Source organism: Aquarana catesbeiana, linkage group LG01, assembly GCF_042186555.1.
Source record: "Aquarana catesbeiana isolate 2022-GZ linkage group LG01, ASM4218655v1, whole genome shotgun sequence".
Classification (NCBI taxonomy): domain Eukaryota; kingdom Metazoa; phylum Chordata; class Amphibia; order Anura; family Ranidae; genus Aquarana; species Aquarana catesbeiana.
The window spans coordinates 318125070-318145481 of record NC_133324.1 but is presented as its reverse complement, the minus strand read 5'-3'; the positions used below and the strand labels follow the sequence as shown (position 1 = coordinate 318145481).

The 20412-nt window shown below is 42.9% G+C and overlaps 1 protein-coding gene across 4 annotated transcripts in view; it reads left to right on the top strand.

Moving 5' to 3' along the window:
• The window catches only part of FANCG (FA complementation group G), a 48801-nt gene extending 29857 nt beyond the window's left edge, over positions 1–18944 (top strand). For all 4 annotated transcript variants that reach the window (XM_073629931.1, XM_073629904.1, XM_073629912.1 and 1 more), the window contains 6 exons: positions 381–447; positions 3530–3831; positions 13554–13594; positions 14350–14502; positions 17185–17323; positions 18727–18944. In XM_073629931.1, coding sequence (XP_073486032.1) covers positions 381–447; positions 3530–3831; positions 13554–13594; positions 14350–14502; positions 17185–17323; positions 18727–18847 — 823 coding nt within the window. In that variant the 3' untranslated portion in view covers positions 18848–18944. The remainder of the gene's footprint in view (positions 1–380; positions 448–3529; positions 3832–13553; positions 13595–14349; positions 14503–17184; positions 17324–18726) is intronic.
• Positions 18945–20412: the final 1468 nt, after the last annotated feature.

Here is a 20412-nt window from a genome sequence, read left to right as displayed (position 1 = left end):
AGACTCTGACAGCCGCAAGCATGACACCCAGAGGCAGAGGCATGATGGGACTTGTAGTTTTGCAGCAGCTGGAGGTCCGCTAATTGCATATCACTGCTCTAGAAGCTCTTACAGGTAATTAGTTTAGGACTGACTGTAAATAATGGCCAAAGAATAAATGCTTTCACTCCCGCATGTGGAGTTACCTGATATGTGTAGCTCAATCTACGATTTCATGCATGGTTATCCCAAACGCGCACATCTACAGTATGTTCATTTGTATGTTTTCTTTTTTTAACTAACTGCTTGTGTATAACTGTCATTTTGCAATGTTTTCACTTGGCTGATGGATAATAAATGTCCAATGTAAAAATATTTATTTTGTATCTGTCTCTTTGCAGCGCTGAACAAGCAGCAGAACATTACATGGATCTGATGACTGCATTACTTCAGGAATCTCAGCCAGATGTAAGTAGTGGAAAAAGGCTACTGAGCTCTTTGGCAATGGCCCACTTTTCTCTCCATTAAAAAATATTAAAGTGGTTGTTAAGCCACTCTAACCTGTGTAGACCATCAGCACTGCCTCCTATTGTTGTATCCCCCTCTGTTTGTGATTTATAAAAATAAATGCTGCAAATACCTCATTTCGCTGCTGAGATTTTGATCACATGACTGGCCAGCTTTCTCCTTTCCTCCTCTGAGAGATGCAGCAGGCAGGGCTGAGATTCCTCTGCTGATGTCAGTCAGGAGGGGAGGAGAGAGCTGGCTGGTCATGTGATCGCAATTTATATTTATAAATCATTCACAGAGGGGGACTCTGCAATAGGAGGCAGTGCTGATGGTGTATACAGGTTAGTGTTATGAGAGAAGCAGGAGGGGTGGCTCGCACATGGATAGAGGGGAGGAGGAGAACACAGGAGCAGAGAGGAGAGCAGATAGCAGGCTGCTGATGACAGAGGCACGTAAACCGACCACGGTGTCTGGTCTCAGCAGAGGGGGGGGGGGGGGGGGGACTGGTAGAATCAGCCAGGTTTTTTAGGTGTTACAGGGGGCCAAATGACACAGGACAAGCACTGTGTCATATCACTGCCCAGGAGATCTCCAATCACTTCAAAACTAAGATTGATACAATTCATGAGGAGATCTCCAATGCGCAAAAACCTCCCCCATGCAACACCCCATGTCCACAGATAAAATCATTACTTCCCTCATTCAACCCTACTACTATTAATGAGGTTGATAAACTTTTATCTAACACTCATCTAACCACCTGCCCCCTGGATCCTGCTCCCTCGCAAATGCTACGCTCACCCTCTGACTCAACTCTACACTCTCTAACTCACATTTTCAACCTCTCCCTCTCTTGTGGCATCTTCCCAAACTCTCTAAAACATGCACTAGTCACCCCCATACTTAAAAAGCCCTCACTGGACCCCACCAATCTTAACAACCTACGTCCCATCTCCTTACTTGCCTTCTCCTCCAAACTTCTCGAAAGACTGGTTTACAACCGATTTAAGCCACCATCTGACCATGAATAAACTTCTTGATCTCCTTCAGTCCGGATTTCACCCTCAACACTCCACGGAAACTGCTCTCCTTAAACTCTCAAATGACCTACTAACGGCTAAAACCAGTGGACACTATTCTGTACTACTTCTCCTGGATCTCTCTGCTGCCTTTGACACAGTGGACCACCCTCTCCTCCTCAATAAACTCCACTCCTTTGGTCTTCGTGACTGTACTCTTCGCTGGTTCTCATCCTACCTTTCCCACCACTCCTTCAGTGTCACTTACAACTCTACGTCCTCCTCTCCTCTTCCTTTCTCCGTTGAGGTCCCCCAAGGTTCTGTTCTTGGACCTCTCCTTTTATAAATCTACACCACCTCCTTGGGTCAGTTGATTGCCTCCCACGGCTTTAAATATCATCTCTACGCTGATGACACCCAAATCTCTCTCTCCATCTGTCTCCTCACGCATTACCACCTTACTAGCAGACATATCAGCCTGGATGTCACATCACTTCCTCAAACTCAACCTATCCAAAACTGAGCTCATGATATTTCCTCCCTCAGTTGCTGCTTCCCCTGATTTCTCTGTCAATATCAACTTGTCCCCCCACGCCAAGGTCCTAGGTGTAATCCTAGACTCTGAACTAACCTTTTGGCCCCACATCCTATCGCTATCCAAAATTTGCCGCCTCAACCTCTGCAACATCTCCAAGACACGCCCCTTCCTAACCAATGTCACCAAAAAGCTTCTAATCCACTCCCTGGTCATCTCCCGCCTCGACTACTGCAACTCCCTCCTCATTGGTTTACCTCTAAATAGGCTATCCCCATTTCAGTCCATCCTGAACGCTGCTGCCAGGCTCATCCACCTCACAAACCACTCAGCATCTGCTATACCCCTCTGCCAATCCCTCCATTGGCTGACACTCAGTCACCGAATTAAATTCAAGATACTAACTATAACTTACAAAGCCATCCACAACCTGGCCCCCAGCTACATCTCTAACCTAGTCTCAAAATACCAATCTAATCGTTCTTGTCGCTCCTCCAAAGACCTCCTGCTCTCAAACTCCCTTGTCACCTCATCCCATGCTCGCCTTCAGGACTTCTCCAGAGCCTCTCCCATCCTTTTGGAATGCTCTACCCCAATCTGTCCGATTTTCTCCTACTTTATCCACTTTCAGACGATTCCTGAAAACTCATCTCTTCAGAGAAGCCTATCTGGCCCCCACCTAAAACTGTACATTTATCTTCTCAATCAGCACATCGCCCACAGTTATTACCTCTTGTATCTCTTGACCTTCCCTCTTTTGAAAGATTGTAAGCTCTAAGGAGCAGGGCCCTCTGATTCCTGTTGTATTAAAGTGTATTGTATTTGTACTGTCTAAACTCAAATTGTAAAGGGATACGTAAACTGTTGGCGCTATATAAATCCTGTATAATAATAAAAAAAAGGTATTGAAAAAAAAGGGTATTTTTCCTTAACGTTTTCATAGCTAAGAGCTCCGATATGATTACAAGTTTGTTAAAAAAAAAATGCCTTTACTCCAACTATTAACTAAAATTAAACTGGAGGTCTGCACTTAACAAAGGGAATGCTGCAGTTTTCCATATAGAAAACTACCGCAGATTCCTGCCAGGTGTGACCTTGTCATGTGGGATGTGAGCTGTCTGCAGACCGCTCACATTCCTCTCGGCCTGTGTATTGATTATACAGTACAAGCAGAGAGTACAGGGTTAAACAGCCTCCTCTGCTCTGAGCTAAGTGGGGGTGGGGGCGACAGAGCAACCAGAGTTTGCAGCTCCTTCTCTCCATTCTCTGTCCTCTGTGCTGTGCCTGTCACAGCTACAAAACGGAGAACAGACCACTTGCTCCACTTTTGTTAGGAGCAGCATCTACTCCATGTTTTCAGTTTAGAAGTTTTGTGCAAGCTTGTGTTTGGACAACGCTGTTTATTCCCCCCAAATGGGAGTTGATGTAATACATTTACATTCTGCAATTTTGGAAAATGTCTGATTTAACCTTTTTGTTTTCTCAGAGTATATATCCCAGCCCTGCTCCCCTACCCAGAATTCCATTGATTTACCTGGAAGCTACCACAGCTCTGTTAGAAACTGAGAAGTTTCAGGATGCTATCACAGTAAGTGAAGAAGTGTTGGAAAATCTCAGTCACATCATAGCTGGCCTTACAAGCATGGTGGAAGCAGAGGCCAGTCAGGAGACTAAATCTCACATTGAATGGGTAAACTGTGTCTTATGGGCCTCCACAGCTCACTTTCTTCAAGGAGAAGCTCATGGGAAGCTGAGAAATCATAAAGAATCAGTTACTGCATACACCAGGTACGCTAAATGTCTGCAAAAAGATCTCTAATTAGATGTGTCAGTAAATTTGGGTGTAGGTCTATGTTGTCTGGACAGTAAGGGGATTTATTATATTTCTTGTCAACATTGTTTCCTGGGATGTAATACAAGAATAGATATGCCTTAGTAAGAGTCCATCTAGGCTGTCACCTTTGCATGGTAGGTCTATTTGAAGTGTAGCCATATATATCTTTCTTTTTAGTTTTGAATAGGAAAAGAATTAAAACTCGTCAGGTTATTTTTTTTTTTTTTTACTGTCTGTGTCCTGCTGCGAGACTTCTCTTCACTCCCCGTTCTGGACATGAGAAGATATTTCATGTTTTCCCATCACATCTTGTCCCCATGAAAACTCTAGAATGTAGGATTTCTCCTTACTTTCCATCTCAGGGACAACGGTGAATCTCCCCAGTAGGGACACAGACAACAATAAAACTTTGGAGAGGGTCTAACCTTTCTGTCGTCGTCACCCCCCCCCCCCCCCCCCCGCGCATGCGCACTAGCCTGCTGCGGTGTGACAGCAGGACAGGCTAGCGCCTCGCATGCCTCACACACCCCCCCACCCCACTCCCAGCCACAGTTCTACTTGATAGTGTCACCCAGGGCATTTTTTTCGGAGAAAAGGTGCAGGAACTCAACCACGCCCCACACCTTTCTGGGGGGGGGGGGAGTGCCACAGAAACTGCGTGTGGGAGGTTCCTAAAGGGTCATTAAATACCAGGAGGGTGCTACATAAAGGGTGCAGGGTTTTGGAGGGTGCTACATACACAGTGCAGGGTTCTGGAGGGTGCTAGATACAAGGTGCTGGGTTCAGGTGGGTGCAGGGTGCAGAGTTCAGGTGGGCGCTGGGTTCAGAGTTCCACCCCCAAATCACCATCCTTGACAGAACTGTTTTGAGTGTCTTCCCCCTCCCAGCACAGACACCCATCCCCCTTCCTGTTTAATTAGCACACTTTCATTTATCCCCCCAAATTTCCCCTCCAAACACAGACCTCAGATACAGTGCAGCTCAATGCTGTGGGCTAGATGATACCCCTCCTCCCAGGCGCCTCCTCATGATCTGTATTAAGACACGTCAGAGCCGAGGAGGAGGACCCGCGTAGCAAAAGCTTCCCTGGCTTAGTGTAACAGGCAGCAGCGGGGAGATATGCTGCGAGTACCGAGAATCGGTACGTGGCTGGCATTAGTAGTACCCCAGCTGCTCCCAGGGGTTCAGTGCAGCGACCGGTCAGGAGCGCTGTCACTTCTAAATACAGAAACCTGGCTTCTGTGTTTAGAAGTGACAGTATTGAGCGAAAAGTACATGGTTAGCGCCTGAGATGGCGGAACTCTCTTCTGCCATGTTCCAGCTGAAAAAAAGCCCTGGTATCACCTGGGTGCAGGCCACACCCCCATAGCGATGCCGCTGGTAGGATGATGTAACTCCACGCATGCGCAGGGGTTCAGTCACAAAGGCGCCATGCCGATATGTAAACTGAGCTGCACATACAGACAGGTAAGTTTATTTTGTTGTCAAAAAAGCATTTCACTTTTTTGACAAATGGCCTGCCTGCTTGTAAGCTATTTAATTTTGACTACACTGAGTTATGCTTTAAGATTGACATTGCTTTCAGTTGATTATAAGGCCTCATGGACACTGGATGTTTTACAGCTGTTTTTGGCTTCAGATGTTTTTTTTTTTTCTTTTTTTGCAGCCAGTAAACTCCCCAGCATGTTATCCTATGTGTCCATGCACACATAGGCTGTTAGCGTTTTTTGGCTGGGGTATTTTCTGGCTGGAAAAAAACCCCAGAACTAGTGGATTTTAAGAGGTTTTTTTTTTTAGCTGTAAAAACGCTCTTACTCTGATAGAAGTTAAAAAACACAGCTATTCAGCATTTACAGTTGTGCTCATAAGTTTACATGGCATCCTGGCAGAATGTATGATTTCTTGGCCATTTTTCAGAGAATATGAATGATAACACAAAAACTTTTTTCACTCATGGTTAGTGTTTGGCTGAAGCCATTTAATATCAATCAACTGTGTTTACTCTTTTGAAATCATAATGGCAACAGAAACTACCCAAATGACCCTGATCAAAAGTTTAATACCGTGTATTGCCCCCTTTAACATCACTGCTTGAAGTCTTTTGTGGTATTTGTGGATGAGGCTCTTTATCTTCTCAGATGGTAAAGCTGCCCATTCCTCTTGGCAAAAAGCCTTCAGTTCCTGTAAATTCTTGGGCTGTCTTGCATGAACTGCACGTTTGAGATCTCCCCAGAGTGGCTCAATTATATTGAGGTCAGAAGACTGAGATGACCACTCCAGAACCTTCACTTTATTATGCTGTAGCCAATGACAGGTCGACTTGGCCTTGTGTTTTGGATCATTGTCATGTTGGAAGTACATCCCATGTGCAGCTTCCTGGCTGATGAATGCAAATGTTCCTCCAGTATTCATCTTGTCATCAATTTTGACCAAATTTCCTGTGCCTTTGTAGCTCAAACATCCCCAAAACATCAGTGATCTACCTCTGTGTTTCACAGTAGGATTGGCCCTTGTTAACTCACTCCAAATGACAGAAGGTTTGAGGCTTGTCTCTGTGCTGTTTGGTAGGATACTTTGTGGCATTTGCGTAGTAATGACTTTCTTCTGGCGACTCAACCATGCAGTCCATATTGCCTCCATATTGTGCATCTTGAAACAGCCACTCCACATGTTTTCAGAGAGTCCTGTATTTCACCTGAAGTTATTTGTGGGTTTTTCTTTGCATCCCAAACAATTTTCCTGACAGTTGTGGCTGAAAATTTAGTTGGTCTACCTGACCGTGGTTTGGTTTCAACAGAGCCCTCATTTTTCACTTCTTGATTAGAGTTTGAACACTGCTGATTGGCATTCTCAATTCCTTGGATATCTTTTTTGTTCCTGTTTTTTACAGTTCAACTACCTTTTCCCGCAGATCCTTTGACAATTCTTTTGCTTTCCCCATGACTTTAGAATCCAGAAACGTCAGTGCAGCATTGGATGAGGGATGCAAGGGTCTGTCAGGAGTCCAGAAACTCATTGACCTTTTATATATACACACACACACACACACTAATTACAAGCAAGCAGATCACAGGTGAGGATGGTTACCTTTAACCAGTTCCTGACCGACCCACGCCGATGTACGTTGGCAGAATGGCACGGCTGGGCAAATGGGCGTACCCGTACGTCCCTTTGAATTTGCTGCCGTGTCATTGCGTGCACGCCGGCCGAGAGCTCCGTGAGTCGGGTCGCGGGTCCCGTGGACTCTATCGCCGCGGGTATACCCGCGATCGCCTCACGGAGAGGACGAACGGGGAGATGCTAATGTAAACAAGCTTCTCCCCGTTCTCCCTGTGATCGGGAGCAGAGATCAGTGACGTGTCACATGTAGCCACGCCCCCCCCCCCCACCCCCCCGTTAGTAACACTACCCAGGACATAACCCCTCCCTAGCCCCCTAGTGGTTAACCCCTTCACTGCCAGTGTCATTTACACAGGAATCAGTGCATTTGTATAGCACTGATTGCTGCATTAATGACAATGGTCCCAGAAATGTGTAAAAAAATATCTGATGTGTCCGCCATAATGTCGCAGTCACGATAAAAATCGATGATCGCCGCCATTGCTAGTAAAAAAAAAAAAATTAATAATAAAAATGCCATAAAACTATCCCCTATTTTGTAAATGCTATAACTTTTGTGCAAACCAATCTTATTGCTTATTGCGATTTTGGTAAAAAAAAAAAAAAAAAATGTAGATACGTATCGGCCTAAACTGAGGAAAAAAATTTTTTTTAAAATATTTTTGGGGGATATTTATTATAGCAAAAAGTAATGCGTTTTTTTTTTTTTCAAAATTGTCGCTATTTTTTTGTTTATAGTGCAAAAAATAAAAACTGCAAAGGTGATCAAATACCACCAAAAGAAAGCTCTATTTGTGGGAAAAAAGGACATCAATTTTGTTTGGGAGCCACGTCGCACGACCTTGCAATTCTCAGTTAAAGCGACACAGTGCCGAATCGCAAAAAACGCACTGGTCAGGAAGGGGGTAAATTCATCCGGGACTGAAGTGGTTAATAGCCATTCAAACCCCTTTGTGTCACTTTGTGTGCATGTTATCATGCCAAAATCACCAGGGTATGTAAACTTTTGATCAGGGCCGTTTGGGTAGTTTCTGTTGTCATTATTATTTTAAAAAGAGTAAACACAGTTGATTGATAATAAATGGCTTCAGCCAAACACTAACCATGAGTGAAAGTAAAGTTTTTGTGTTATCATTCATATTCTCTGAAAAATGGCCAAGAAATCATAAATTCTGCCAGGGTATGTAAATTTATGAGCACAACTGTATCGGCATATTTGAGCCATAAACTTTTGTGGGAGTATAGTTTTGCTGAAAAACGCTACTGCAAAACTCATTATACAGCTTTTTACAGCTAACGCTACTGATGGTTTTTATAATTTGTAAAAAACAAAACAAAAACGCCTATATTTGTGACTTCTACAGACATCCAGTGTATTAACCACTTCAGCCCTGGAAGGATTTTCCCCTTTAATGACCAGGCCATTTTTTGCGATACGGCACTGCGTCGGTTTAACTGACAATTGCACGGTTGTGCGACACTGTACCCAAACAAAATTGACATTTTTTTCCCCACAAACAGAGCTTTCTTTTGGTGATATTTGATCACGTCTGCCATTTTTATTTTTTGTGCTATAAACGAAAAAAGACCGAAAAAAAACCTTTTTTTTTTTTTTTTTTTACTTTCTGCTTTAATACATATCCAAAAAATATATAAACACATGTATTCATCAGTTTAGGCTGATATATATTATTCTACATATTTTTGGTAAAAAAAATCGCAATAGGAGTATATTGATTGTTTTGCGCAAAAGTTATCACGTCTACAAACTATGGGATAGATTTAGGAACTTTTTTTTTTAAATAGTTTTTACTGGTAATGGCAGCGATCTGTGAATTTTTTTTTTTTTTTTTTTTTAGCGGGACTGCGACATTGCAGCAGAAAATCTGACCCCAGATGACACTTTTTGGAGACCAGTGACATTATTATATTGATCAGTGCTATAAAAATGCACTGATCAATGTAAAAATGACACTGGCCTGGAAGGGGTTAACAGTAGGGGGCGATTAAGGGGTTAAGTGTGTTCTAACTGTAGGGGGGATGGGCTACCAGGGACATGACGGAGATTGCTGTTTTCAATCACTGGGAACAAAAGATCTCTGACGTGATCTGGCAGAACGTGGAATCGCCTTGTTTACATAGGCAGTTCCCCGTTCTGCCTCTGTACACCGCGATCGCATGCTCCAACGGCACGCGCCCGCTATCTCCTGTGCAAAGACCGACGTATACCAACGACGGTTTGCGCAGGAGAGCCGACCTGCCGCTGTATAATGACTTCGGCTGGTCAGCAAGTGGTTAATAAACTCCAAAAGATTCCACTCAGAGAGTCCTGCAAAGTACAATAATAGCCCCCAACCACAAGAAGTAGGAACAAAAATTGTCTTTGGTGTAAATGTTATAAAGTATTTGCAAGCCAGACAAATTAGTAGTTGTGGATGCTGTACATGTCCTATAAAGGCAATAAAAGCAATAGTCAGGCATATTTCATGTTCTCCTCTTAAAAGAGAGGCCAAACTGTAGTCCAACTGGATCTACACAGCGGTCATTCCTTATTAAATAGGGATACAATTCCACAATATTCCAGGGAGTCTATAGATGTGTGTAGAAAGGTAAATATTTTAGGGAATATATAGGCAAACACTCCTCTTGTGTATCCAGCTGAAAATCAGCACATGGAAAGGAGCCTATCCGTACTAAAAAGTTCATCTACATGGCAGTTGCGGGCATGTGTCATCATTGGGCTTTTGTTTACATCAGAGCTGTCCCATTACCAAAAGAAACCAATGCAAATTGCAGCTAAAAATGAAATAAAAAGCAAGTCAGATGAAGGTCTCACCCTCTCTAGATGCACCTTCCCCTCCCCTCTAAACATGCGCAGATCACTACATGCAGTAGTGCTCCAATTACTCACCCTACTGGGTGTATTTTACATAAATTACAACATAAATATATACAAAATTAGTGTGACATTTATAACCAGACTATATTGTCCAAATTCATGTGCAAAGTGCAATGTGCAATAGTTGCCAAGATTTCTGTAGTATATATTATCCGTAACTCTTCGTGACCCCTTCACCACTTTAGTGCCAGGAACACCACCACCTGGATTAGCCACTCACCAGATACCAGTTAAACTGCGCCTTTGGTTCATTTAGTAGAGATAACCACTCCACATACTCCGTATTATTGCTGACCCCAATGCGCTATATATAGACCATGTCCTCCTCGTGAGAAACGGACAACGATCATTGCGCAGTATGTAAAAACTATTTTTTATTAATACTCAATTTAAAAAGATAATATTACACTCACATTTCCAGGTGCCCATAGGCCGACACAAGCTATTCCAGCAGTTGGTAATGAGTGTGGGAATGGCGCCGTGTGGATCCCGTGCCAGCGTGCGGTGCAACTGGGGCGGCACAGTGGTGTAGTGGATAGCACTTTCGCCTAGCAGTAAGAAGGGCCGCTGGTTCGAATTTCAAACACGACACTACCTGCCTGGAGTTTGCATGTTCTCTGTGCCTGCGTGGGTTTCCTCCAGGTACTACGGTTTCCTCGCACACTCTAAAGCCGGTGACACACATTTGTTCATTTATGCGCAGATCACTCCCATACTTAAAAAGCCCTCACTGGACCCCCACCAACCTGAACAACTTAAGACCCATCTCATTGCTCCCATTCACCTCTAAACTTCTAGAACGCTTAGTCTACAACTGTCTTAGCTCCTACTTCAGTGAAAATAACCTTCTTGACCCCTTACAGTCTGGCTGTCGCTCGCAGCACTCCACGGAAACTGCCTTACTAAGACTCACTAATGATTTACTAACTTCTAAAACCAACAGCCAGTACTCCATGCTCCTCTCTGTGGCCTTTGATACCGTTGACCACCCGCTCCTTCTCAATAAACTACATCCCCTTGGCCTCCGAGATTCTGCTCTATCCTGGTTCTCTGCCTACCTATCGCAGCGCTCCTTCTGTGTCACCTACAACTGTCTCCTCCTCTCCATTGCCCCTTTCTGTGGGGGTCCCCCAAGGCTCTGTTCTTGGACCTCTTCTCTTCTCTATCTACACCTCCTCCCTTGGTCACTTGATAACCGCCCACGGCTTCCAATACCACTTATACGCTGATGACACCCAAATCTATCTGTCTACTAACCTCACTCCTTCAGTCTCCCCTCGCATTACTAACTTACATATCGGCATGGATGTCGCACCACTTCCTTAAACGAAATCTCTCTAAAACTGAGCTAATAATATTATTTTGTACCACCTGCTCCACCCTATTAGATTGTAAGCTCTTCTGAGCAGGGCCCTCTTAATCCTCTTGTATTTTATTATAACTGTATTGTCTCCTTTTTTTATATTGTAAAGTGCTGCATAAACTGTTGGCGCTATATAAATCCTGTATAATAATAGTAAAAAGGTCAACTGCAATCAATGTCAATGAAGAGTCAATTAACATGTCGATGAAATGGAATGCATGTGGAGTGAAACTGCATTTGCCCATCAACACTAGTACAAAGCCCATTGACACAGGCTCTAATAATATTCCACAACTTCACAGGCTTTCGCTTCCCTCCTGTATGGAGCTGTAAGTTTGTGCTTGGAAGGAAACTGCAGATGTTATACTTCAAAGCAAAATCACCACTGCTTTTTATAAGTTAGAAATATTTCAGTTCTGCAGAAAATTATTGAAAAGGTTATTAAAACAACACTGGTATAAAGGTACAATATATCTCTTGCTCTTATATAGGCATGTCAATTTTTTTTACCATATGAAGCCCCTTTTGTCCTCTCTTTAGTATCTCTGGGGTTTAGAAATTAAAATACGCTTCAAGCTGTACTCCAGTGGATGAAAACTGCCCTTCCTTATGCAATGTTGGCGCTCAGATCTTCAAAAAATGTTTCAAAGCCCCTTTCTCTTGCCTAAAACAGTATTATAACCTCTTCTGGACTTAAGAAGGTTTAGCCCTTAGTAGACTTATGTTGCCCAATAATTTATGTATCCAATTAAGCCAACTGATGATTGTTTTGAATTTGACCAGGGGTGTAAATAATGATCATGAAGGGGGAGGAGGGCATAGAAAAGTTTTAATTGGGACCTTTGGCATCTTTGTGGCACCCAAGGGAGTCAACTATGATGATACTGTCACTGATCTTAGACCCCTTTCACACTGGGGCGCTTTGCAGGCGCTAAAAATAGCGCCTGCAAAACGCCCTGAAACAGCCGCTGCTGTCTCTCCAATGTGAAAGCCCCAAGGGCTTTTACACTGGAGCGGTGCGCTGGCAGGATGCTCAAAAAAGTCCTGCCAGCAGCATCTTAAGAGCGGTGTATTTGCTCTTAAACCGCTCCTGCCCATTGAAATCAGTGGGGCAGCACGGCTATACCGCCAGCATAGCGCTGCTATAGCAGCGCTTTGCGGTGGTTTTTAACCCTTTCTCGGCCGCTAGCGTGGGTTAAAACCGGCCCGCTAGTGGCCGAATAGCGCCACTAAAACGACGGTAAAGCGGCGCTAAAAATAGTGCCTCTTTGCCGCCTACGCCGCCTCTGTGTGAAAGAGGCCTTAATATAGAGTATGACTATGTCATTTGCAGGTAGGAGCGCTGTCAACATAGTCAGTGCACAGTGATGTGGATATAATTTGTAAGGAAACAGTGGGGCAGCTTACAAGAAATTCACTTTAAACCTTAATTTCCTTTTCACTACTCTGTTCTTGGGAGCTCCCTGGTTATTTTGAACATAGGTGAGCTTCATTGTAAATTTTGGGCTTTTTTTTACCCCACAAGTGCTGAAAGAGGTGGTCTAGTAAAGTGGTTCTCAACCTCAGTCCTCAAGTACCCCCAACGGGCCATGTTTTCAGGTTTTCCTTCAGCCTCCATGCACACTGGGCTTAAAAAAACATCTGTTCTCTTTGTAATAAAATGCGCTCACATAGAGCATTTTTTTTTGTACAAAGTTTAGACGAGTATAGGAGAGTTTTACGTTTTTTCTGCCAGTAAGCTCCAATCAGAGATGCGAATCAGAAGGGTTTTTTTTCCTGCCTCTAAACGTTGATCTTAAAATATGCCTCTAAATGTCCTAATGTGCATGGACACATAGGATAACATTGAGTTGTTTCTACAGGCAAAACACAAAACTCCTGTAGCAATGTTTTTTACACCAGTGTGCATGGAGCCTCACTTTGCACAGCTGTTTTAAATCAATATCAATGACATGGTATTGATAAGAGCTATTTTATCTAAGAAGTTCCCAAAACATGGCTCATTGGGGATACTTGAGGACTGAGGTTGTTGAGAACCACTGGTTTAGTAAGCAGTAGTTAAAAAGGAAAAAAAAAAAAAAAAAAGCTCACAAACCTCACAGAGGTGAAAGGGATCTGTGGCTAGCAATCTGGATTACTCCTGTGTGTCAGTGGTCAACTTCAACGTTATTAATTTGCTTCAACGGCTTCCCTTATGGGGCCTTTCTCCACCCCAGGCCCTATGGTTGCTACATGGGCTTCTGTTATGCCATAACTTGCTCCCAAATAATGTTTTTAATTTTTTTTTTTTTTAGGTGTATAAACCTAATGACGAAAGTTCAATTTACTGACTCTGGTGAGTTTTGTAGCTGAGAAAGGAGAAAACACAGGAAGCGCCACCTGAGTAGTGTTTAAAACACGGTTTAATGACAAGATACACGATAACACTCCCAGGATAGAGATAAAAAACAGGCTCACCAGTAGATGGTGTCATCCAGGTCTCTCCTAGCGTCCAACAATGGCACCCACGCATTGCTGGAATGACAGAGGGTCCGCTGCACGTCCTGTGGCCACCAGGAAGCCGGAACCAGCGTGGAGACGTAAGGGAAGTGATGTCAAGGGAGGCATCCGGGAGAGCTGTACCGATCAGACAGGCAGGCAGGCTATGTGCTCGGAGCTTCAGCTCCTTCTACAGGCCTCGTTTTGTAGCTTTTTGGACTTTTTTTTTTTTTTGTAGCTAACTGTAGTTTTTCTAACACTATTAGAACCCTTGGATAACATCAAACAGAAAGGACTCTGCTCCAAGCAGTTCTTCTTTGCTGTCACCCCCAAATCCAATGTTCCAGAGGCAAGATGAGCCGTCCATGGTCACTGACTAGAAGCAAAGAGGAAAGCCAAATTCTCATTTATTGTTTAAACTGTCCACAAACATGGCAATGACAGTCCCCCTTACCAGGGCTGCACCCTCTATTAGAAAATGAATTAACCCTATTAGAACACCAATGTTCCCTAGTTGACTATAGGGTATTATAAATTAAACATCCTCTATTGACACTTAAGGTCAGTTATTATCACACATGTAGGGCTCATGCTCTTTTTCACATATTGCAGGATCTTTCAAGGCTAGTGATCACATTAAAGAGCATCACATATTTACAGTTCTGAAAGCATCAGCTTTTCTGGGCAGAAGTCACCAGTTTTTGCAGATAGAGGATAAAAAGATTTCCCTAATGAACATGAGACTTGCCCTTCAGGCCATGCAAGGTAAGATTTTTCTGTTTGAATATGGAATATCAACATCTATTTTATAATTGTTTAGAGTTATATATAATTTTAGTGCTTATATGCTAAGCTACAAAGCAATACTCAAACTCTCCACATTTCAGTGCTGCCCTTTTTGTCATCCTGTCCTGTCCCCAACTCATCCTGTGAGCCCAGGGCATCAAGGACATGCCCTTTCGGGGCTTACGGGAAACTGATACAGAGAACACCCACACCACTATTGACATTGTTTTGGAAAAAAAAAATAACTGCACCCATAATGAGAAAATAAAAAATGTGCATTTAATAATTGCTTGCATTAGAGTCTGCAGAGCACTGTAACTGCAATCCATGCATTGTGAGTGCAATGCACAGGCTCCTGCAAAGTATTCCCCTAATCCTGGTCTGCATGGAAGTACAGAATTACCATTATGGGGCTGGAAGAAGTAATCAGTGGACTACAAGAATGCTGATATATGGGTTAACATGAAAAATAGTCACAAACGTGGACTTAGCCTTTAGATTATTTGAGTGTTATCACGATGGAAATAGTTTTTATTTCTTAAGCACCCACATATTATGCTAAAGTATTTGGCATGGTTTTTCTCAAAGCAGTACAGTAAAAATACATTCTAAGTAGAGTTTTTTGATATGAGACTTTTTTGTCACTTCTGGCAAAAAGGTACTTTTTCCTAGCAGTTGTGTGCTTTCTGTAAGAGATCAAATATAGAACTGGGTTCCAGGATAATATCCAGTGTGCACAAGGTGGAATTGCATCATCGGTGACTCAAAGAAATGGTGCAAGGCTGAGAGAAGAATCCTTGAAGATGTGCATGAGGGGGAGCTGAAGGATGCCAATGTAGGTGGTAAGTTTTTCATTATGTGCAAGTTCTCCTGAGGTGAGGTGAGGTGACTTCCTGTTCACTTTCATTTAAAAATAAAATGAAGGTCTGGTGGTGTAAAAAACTGAATCGGGCTGATTCCTAAAACAAAAGTGCAAATTTAAATTTGAAAACTTAGTGAAATTCATGTGCACATTTGCACCTGATTCAGGAAAACATTCCCTAGACAAATATGAGCCATAGTCATGTGAGCTCCTTTGCCAATATTGTTTGCAGGTGAACATTTTTGTATGCAGTTAGACAAGTTGTCGGAGCTATGCTTTCTTGGGACAAACTGATTTGTACTTGGACAAAAAGAGAAGAAAAAAAAAATATTCAAAAAGGTACACACTCTGTGTGGACCACTAGGTGTTTTTGGTGTTCACTCTTCCATGTTTCTGTGGGCCGTGGTAGGCAGAGGGATTACTGTAATCACACACACAATTTGGATTACTAATATAAGGAATTAAACATTTATATTTTGTGCAGAGAAAAAAAAAAAAAAGAAATGTGATTTATATCTATACTGCATAGCCTCCTTAGCACCTTGTTCACTTTGGTTATAAGGGGGTTGGCTTACAACATTTCCATTTGCTAGTGTCCCAAACTCTTGTAGGTAGCAGCATGACCTGACTGTTTCTGAATTCCTGTCTACCTCCCTAAACTTCAAACAGGGAAGTGATGTCACGGGGGGCATCTGGGAGAGCTGTACCGATCAGACAGGCAGGCTACGCACTTGGAGCTTCAGCTCCTTCTACACTTTCTGACACTATTAGAACACGAGGATAACATCAAACAGAAAGGACTCTGCTCCAAGTAGCTCTTTGCTGTTACCCCCAAACCCTATGTTCCAGAGGCAAGATGAGCTGTCCATGCTCATTGACTAGAAGCAAAGCCAAATCCTCATTTATTGTTTAAACCATCCACAAACATGGCAATGACGGTCTCCAAATGCAGCCTCGCCAGTGCTTGTCAGATGCAGGCTCGCCAGTGCCCGGATCAGAGCGGCGATCTCCTGCTGTGTCACTGAGCTGGATTTAAATTTCCCGGCCTCAGTAACAATGTCCCGCCTCCTGTGATCACGTCACACTGATTACATTTCCCGGAATTGAATCAATGCGCCGTCTATCACAGGAGGTGGGACATTGTTACTGTGGCCGCCTGGACAATTCAGCTCCCTGACACAAAGGGAGATCACCGCTCTGGGAGGACTCTGAGCCACCAGAATGACACCCCTGCAATGAGCGGCACCCTGGGCAGACACCGTCCACTTTTTTGCACCATTATCGGCACCTTTTTCTTCTTTCGGCCGATATGTTTCAGTGGCCGAAATTTCGGTGCACCACTAATAAAAAGGTTGAAAAGCCCTCCTGTGCGAACAACCGCATAGTGCAGTGAAGGCAATAGGGGGGGGCAACAACGTCCAGTGAGTGCGGATATGTACTTTACTGGTCTCACATGGTGTTCGCTCTTTTTTTGGGGTGCACTATTGAAGATTTTTGCGAGGAGGGAGGATGAATCCTTCGTATTGGATGTCACCGAGGACTGTTTGGAATTTTTTTGTACTTTAATCATCACTTTAGCAATTGTACTTGTTTATGTGGTTTATTGGATGTTGATCAATGATATCACTGTTTAATTCGTTTGACACGTAGTTATGTATGTCACTTTGCATTTCCACTAGTGAGCGCTGTTTTTTTGCATAGAGGCATTATCTTTGCATAATTTATATAAACACAAATTGAGATGTTTTTAAAAAAAAATTCTTGCTTGTATTTATGCAATAGTAATACTATCTTCTCAGGCTTTCCTGGTGCACTCTTCTGCCTTATTGGAATGTTGTGGAAGACCGAGCATAAGAAAATAGTAGCTCTTGAATTTAGGAGATGGAGATACCAGGGCAAAATGGCGTGCCTACTTGATCAATATGAAGAAATCAAGATGTAAGTGTATTCCTGAAAGTAGACTAAAACATTACATTAATACATCATCTTTTAGGATTCAACTTTTTTTTTCAAGAATATTAATAGAAGGATTTCAAATTAGGTTAAGACATTTCTCTTTGCCTAATCAAATGACCAGTGCAAAAGTGCTGGTCATTTGAGTTCTGCCAGAGAAATGTAGAGAACTAGCTTTCAGGCAGACCTGTTCAGTCAACAGCTCACTGTGCAAAGCTTGTTAATAGCACTTACCCAAGATCTTTGGTATCTTCATACACATGTGATCTATGCCACAACACGGAAGCAATGTGTAGCAAATGGTACTTTAAAGTGGTTGTGAACCCTTCACCACTTTTACCTACAGGTAAGCCTACAATAAGGCTTACCTGTAGGTACCATGAATATCTCCTAAACTTGCACCGTTTAGGAGATATTCATCAGTATCAGTATGTGCCGACGTCATCGGCACATGCACACTGAAGAAACCACTCGCTCGTGCCGTTTCTTCAGCTGCTGTGCCGTTACCGGCGGCTCCCACACGCATGCGCAGGAGTGACGTCATCGCGGCTCCGGTCACATGTCGCCGGCCACAGCGGTGTGCCGGGACCACTGTGGGGGCTTCGATCTAAGGTATTTCATAATGAGCCAGTATGCAATGCATACTAGCTCATTATGCCTTTGTCTTTGGGTTTACAACCACTTTAAAGAGATTTCTTTAACTTTTCCTGATATGATGTATGATAACTCTGTTTTATTCTAAAGTTTAGATTTGGTTCAAAGGATAAAGTCTATGTAGAGGCAATCACTTTTTAAGCTTTGGATAGAGTGGGGAAGAATTTGACCCTCTGTCAATTTTTTATTGCAGTCTGCCTTCCTGCTGGGGAGATTTTCCCATTTATTTGTCCTGGTGACTATTGCCACCAAGACAGTAAGTAAGGGAAAATCCTACATTTTAGTGTTGATACAAATAGCGAGAGGTGAGGCAAAATCTTATACTGGGGACAAATGTTCTGGTGACTTGACAAAACTTGGGTAATCCCTTTAATTTGGAGCTGTTTTCTCACACATTCTATTGTGTCTCCTAGGATACAAACATACACATAAAATACCCACTTTCGCTATAAGTTGTATTTACACCTACCTGTGGGATTACACGTAAGCCCTCTCAAGGGAGGGGGGAACACACAGGTGGCAAAGACCAGAGTATGTGTGATAAAAGAAACTGGCAATATTAAGTGATTGCACTAAGAAGTTTATATAAATGGTTGCTAAAGGTTACTGCAGAAACTAAATTCCTTGTATAGCTCTATTATTTATTGTAGACTATTTTAAGAATATATATGGACACTCTTAAGATTTATTTTTTTCTTTCAGTCTGACTTTCTTTTTTTTACCATCTTTCCAAGGAATTTGCCACTACACCTGACTGTTTGCATCCGAAAAAGTTTCTTGCTGGACAAATCGCTTGTTCAAGAATTGGAGGATTATTTGCAAAATGAAGAAAAAGAAACCATCACTAACTCTTAAATCTTTACAAAATGTTTAGTAACTGTGTTGGATTTACTCTTCCGCTTTTAAATTATTTTGTACCAGAGTTTAAATTAAAATAATATTCTTTTGTATACACATCTAATGTTATGAGTAAAAAAAAAGTTGGTTTACCATATCGAAGGTAGTGACTACTGAAGGTGTGTAGCTGTTGCTATAGATTATTAGGTCAAATCCCATCTATAGCTTTTTGTTATTATACTGGTTTCCAGGAAATTTAAAAAAGAGACTACAGTTAAAGGAGAAATATGGCTAAAGCTATTTGGGATATACTTCTCCTGTAGGTCACAGGAATGCAGTTCATTTGCACTCCTGTGTCGGCTGACATCACTCAGCTGGTCCAGGCTCAGGAAAGATCCTGATTTTACAGTCAGCATCCACCCAGATGTTAGGACCGGCAGCTGGATCAGCCTCTCGGTGAGCTGCTGGGAGACTGAGCCAGACGCTCCCTCCCCCTGCATAGCTTGACGCTCCCGTGAACGCTGGAGGGGCAGAGCACAGAGCTGGTGACTGACAATCACTGACTCTCTGCTCAGTAATGACTGAGAACTGCGCGATCTGTCATCTTTGAGTCCTCCGTTTATCCATCTTAGAAGTGGCGCGAGAAAAGATGCAGCATCTGATCGATGCTGCATCCACCTAGGTTAGTGATGGCGAACCTTGGCACCCCAGATGTTTTGGAACTACATTTCCCATGATGCTCATATACTCTGCAGTGTAGTTGACCATCGTGGGAAGTGTAGTTCAAAAACATCTGGGGTGCCAAGGTTCGCCATCACTGACCTAGGTGAATATCTTTTTTTTTTTTGATATCGAAACCCAAACTTTGAACTGTTCACACAGTTGGTTGTGTCTAGCAGCTAACACAGGCACATAGGGGTAACGGAGTTCAAATAACAAGGACATTCAGACTGAATATGCATTTATTTGCAGTATATTTATGGGGTTGGGATTTGCAATGCTTAGGATGTTGCTTTGGCAGCCTAGTCTAGGATTAGGACATTTCAGCCAAGGTAAGCAGGAAAGTCTGGAATCATGGTGACTGAGGGTGGGACCCATGAGGGAAGGACCTATGACAGAAATGGATTTCAGGTAGTTTTGTGGAGTGCGTAGGGTAGAGGCCTGCTATGCGACTTGTAGCATCGGTTTTAGATTTTGAGATTGCAGCCCATTCACGCTATTTGTGTTGGGTTGTGCTGGGCAACACTCCAGCACAGTCCCAACGCAAAGACAATACAATTTACCCTGTTTCCTATGGTGTGAGTTCACACCACTGTGTTGAAAATGGTGCATGTCGTGCTTTTATTTGTATTTTTTTTTAAGCACAGCAGGTTGCGTCGGAAATAGCGCAACCTAACACCACTGTGGCAAATAGAACTTGATGAAATGTCATTTGGCACATTTCAATAAAGTTCTAGGGAAAAAAACTAACCATGCAATTTGCTAGGAACCTTGCGCTTCAGCACTGTGTCTTCGCAGTGCACACCAGCTGCTGTGCGATAGCATACACGGGATCTGAGCATCAGAGCTTAGGTTATGGCCAC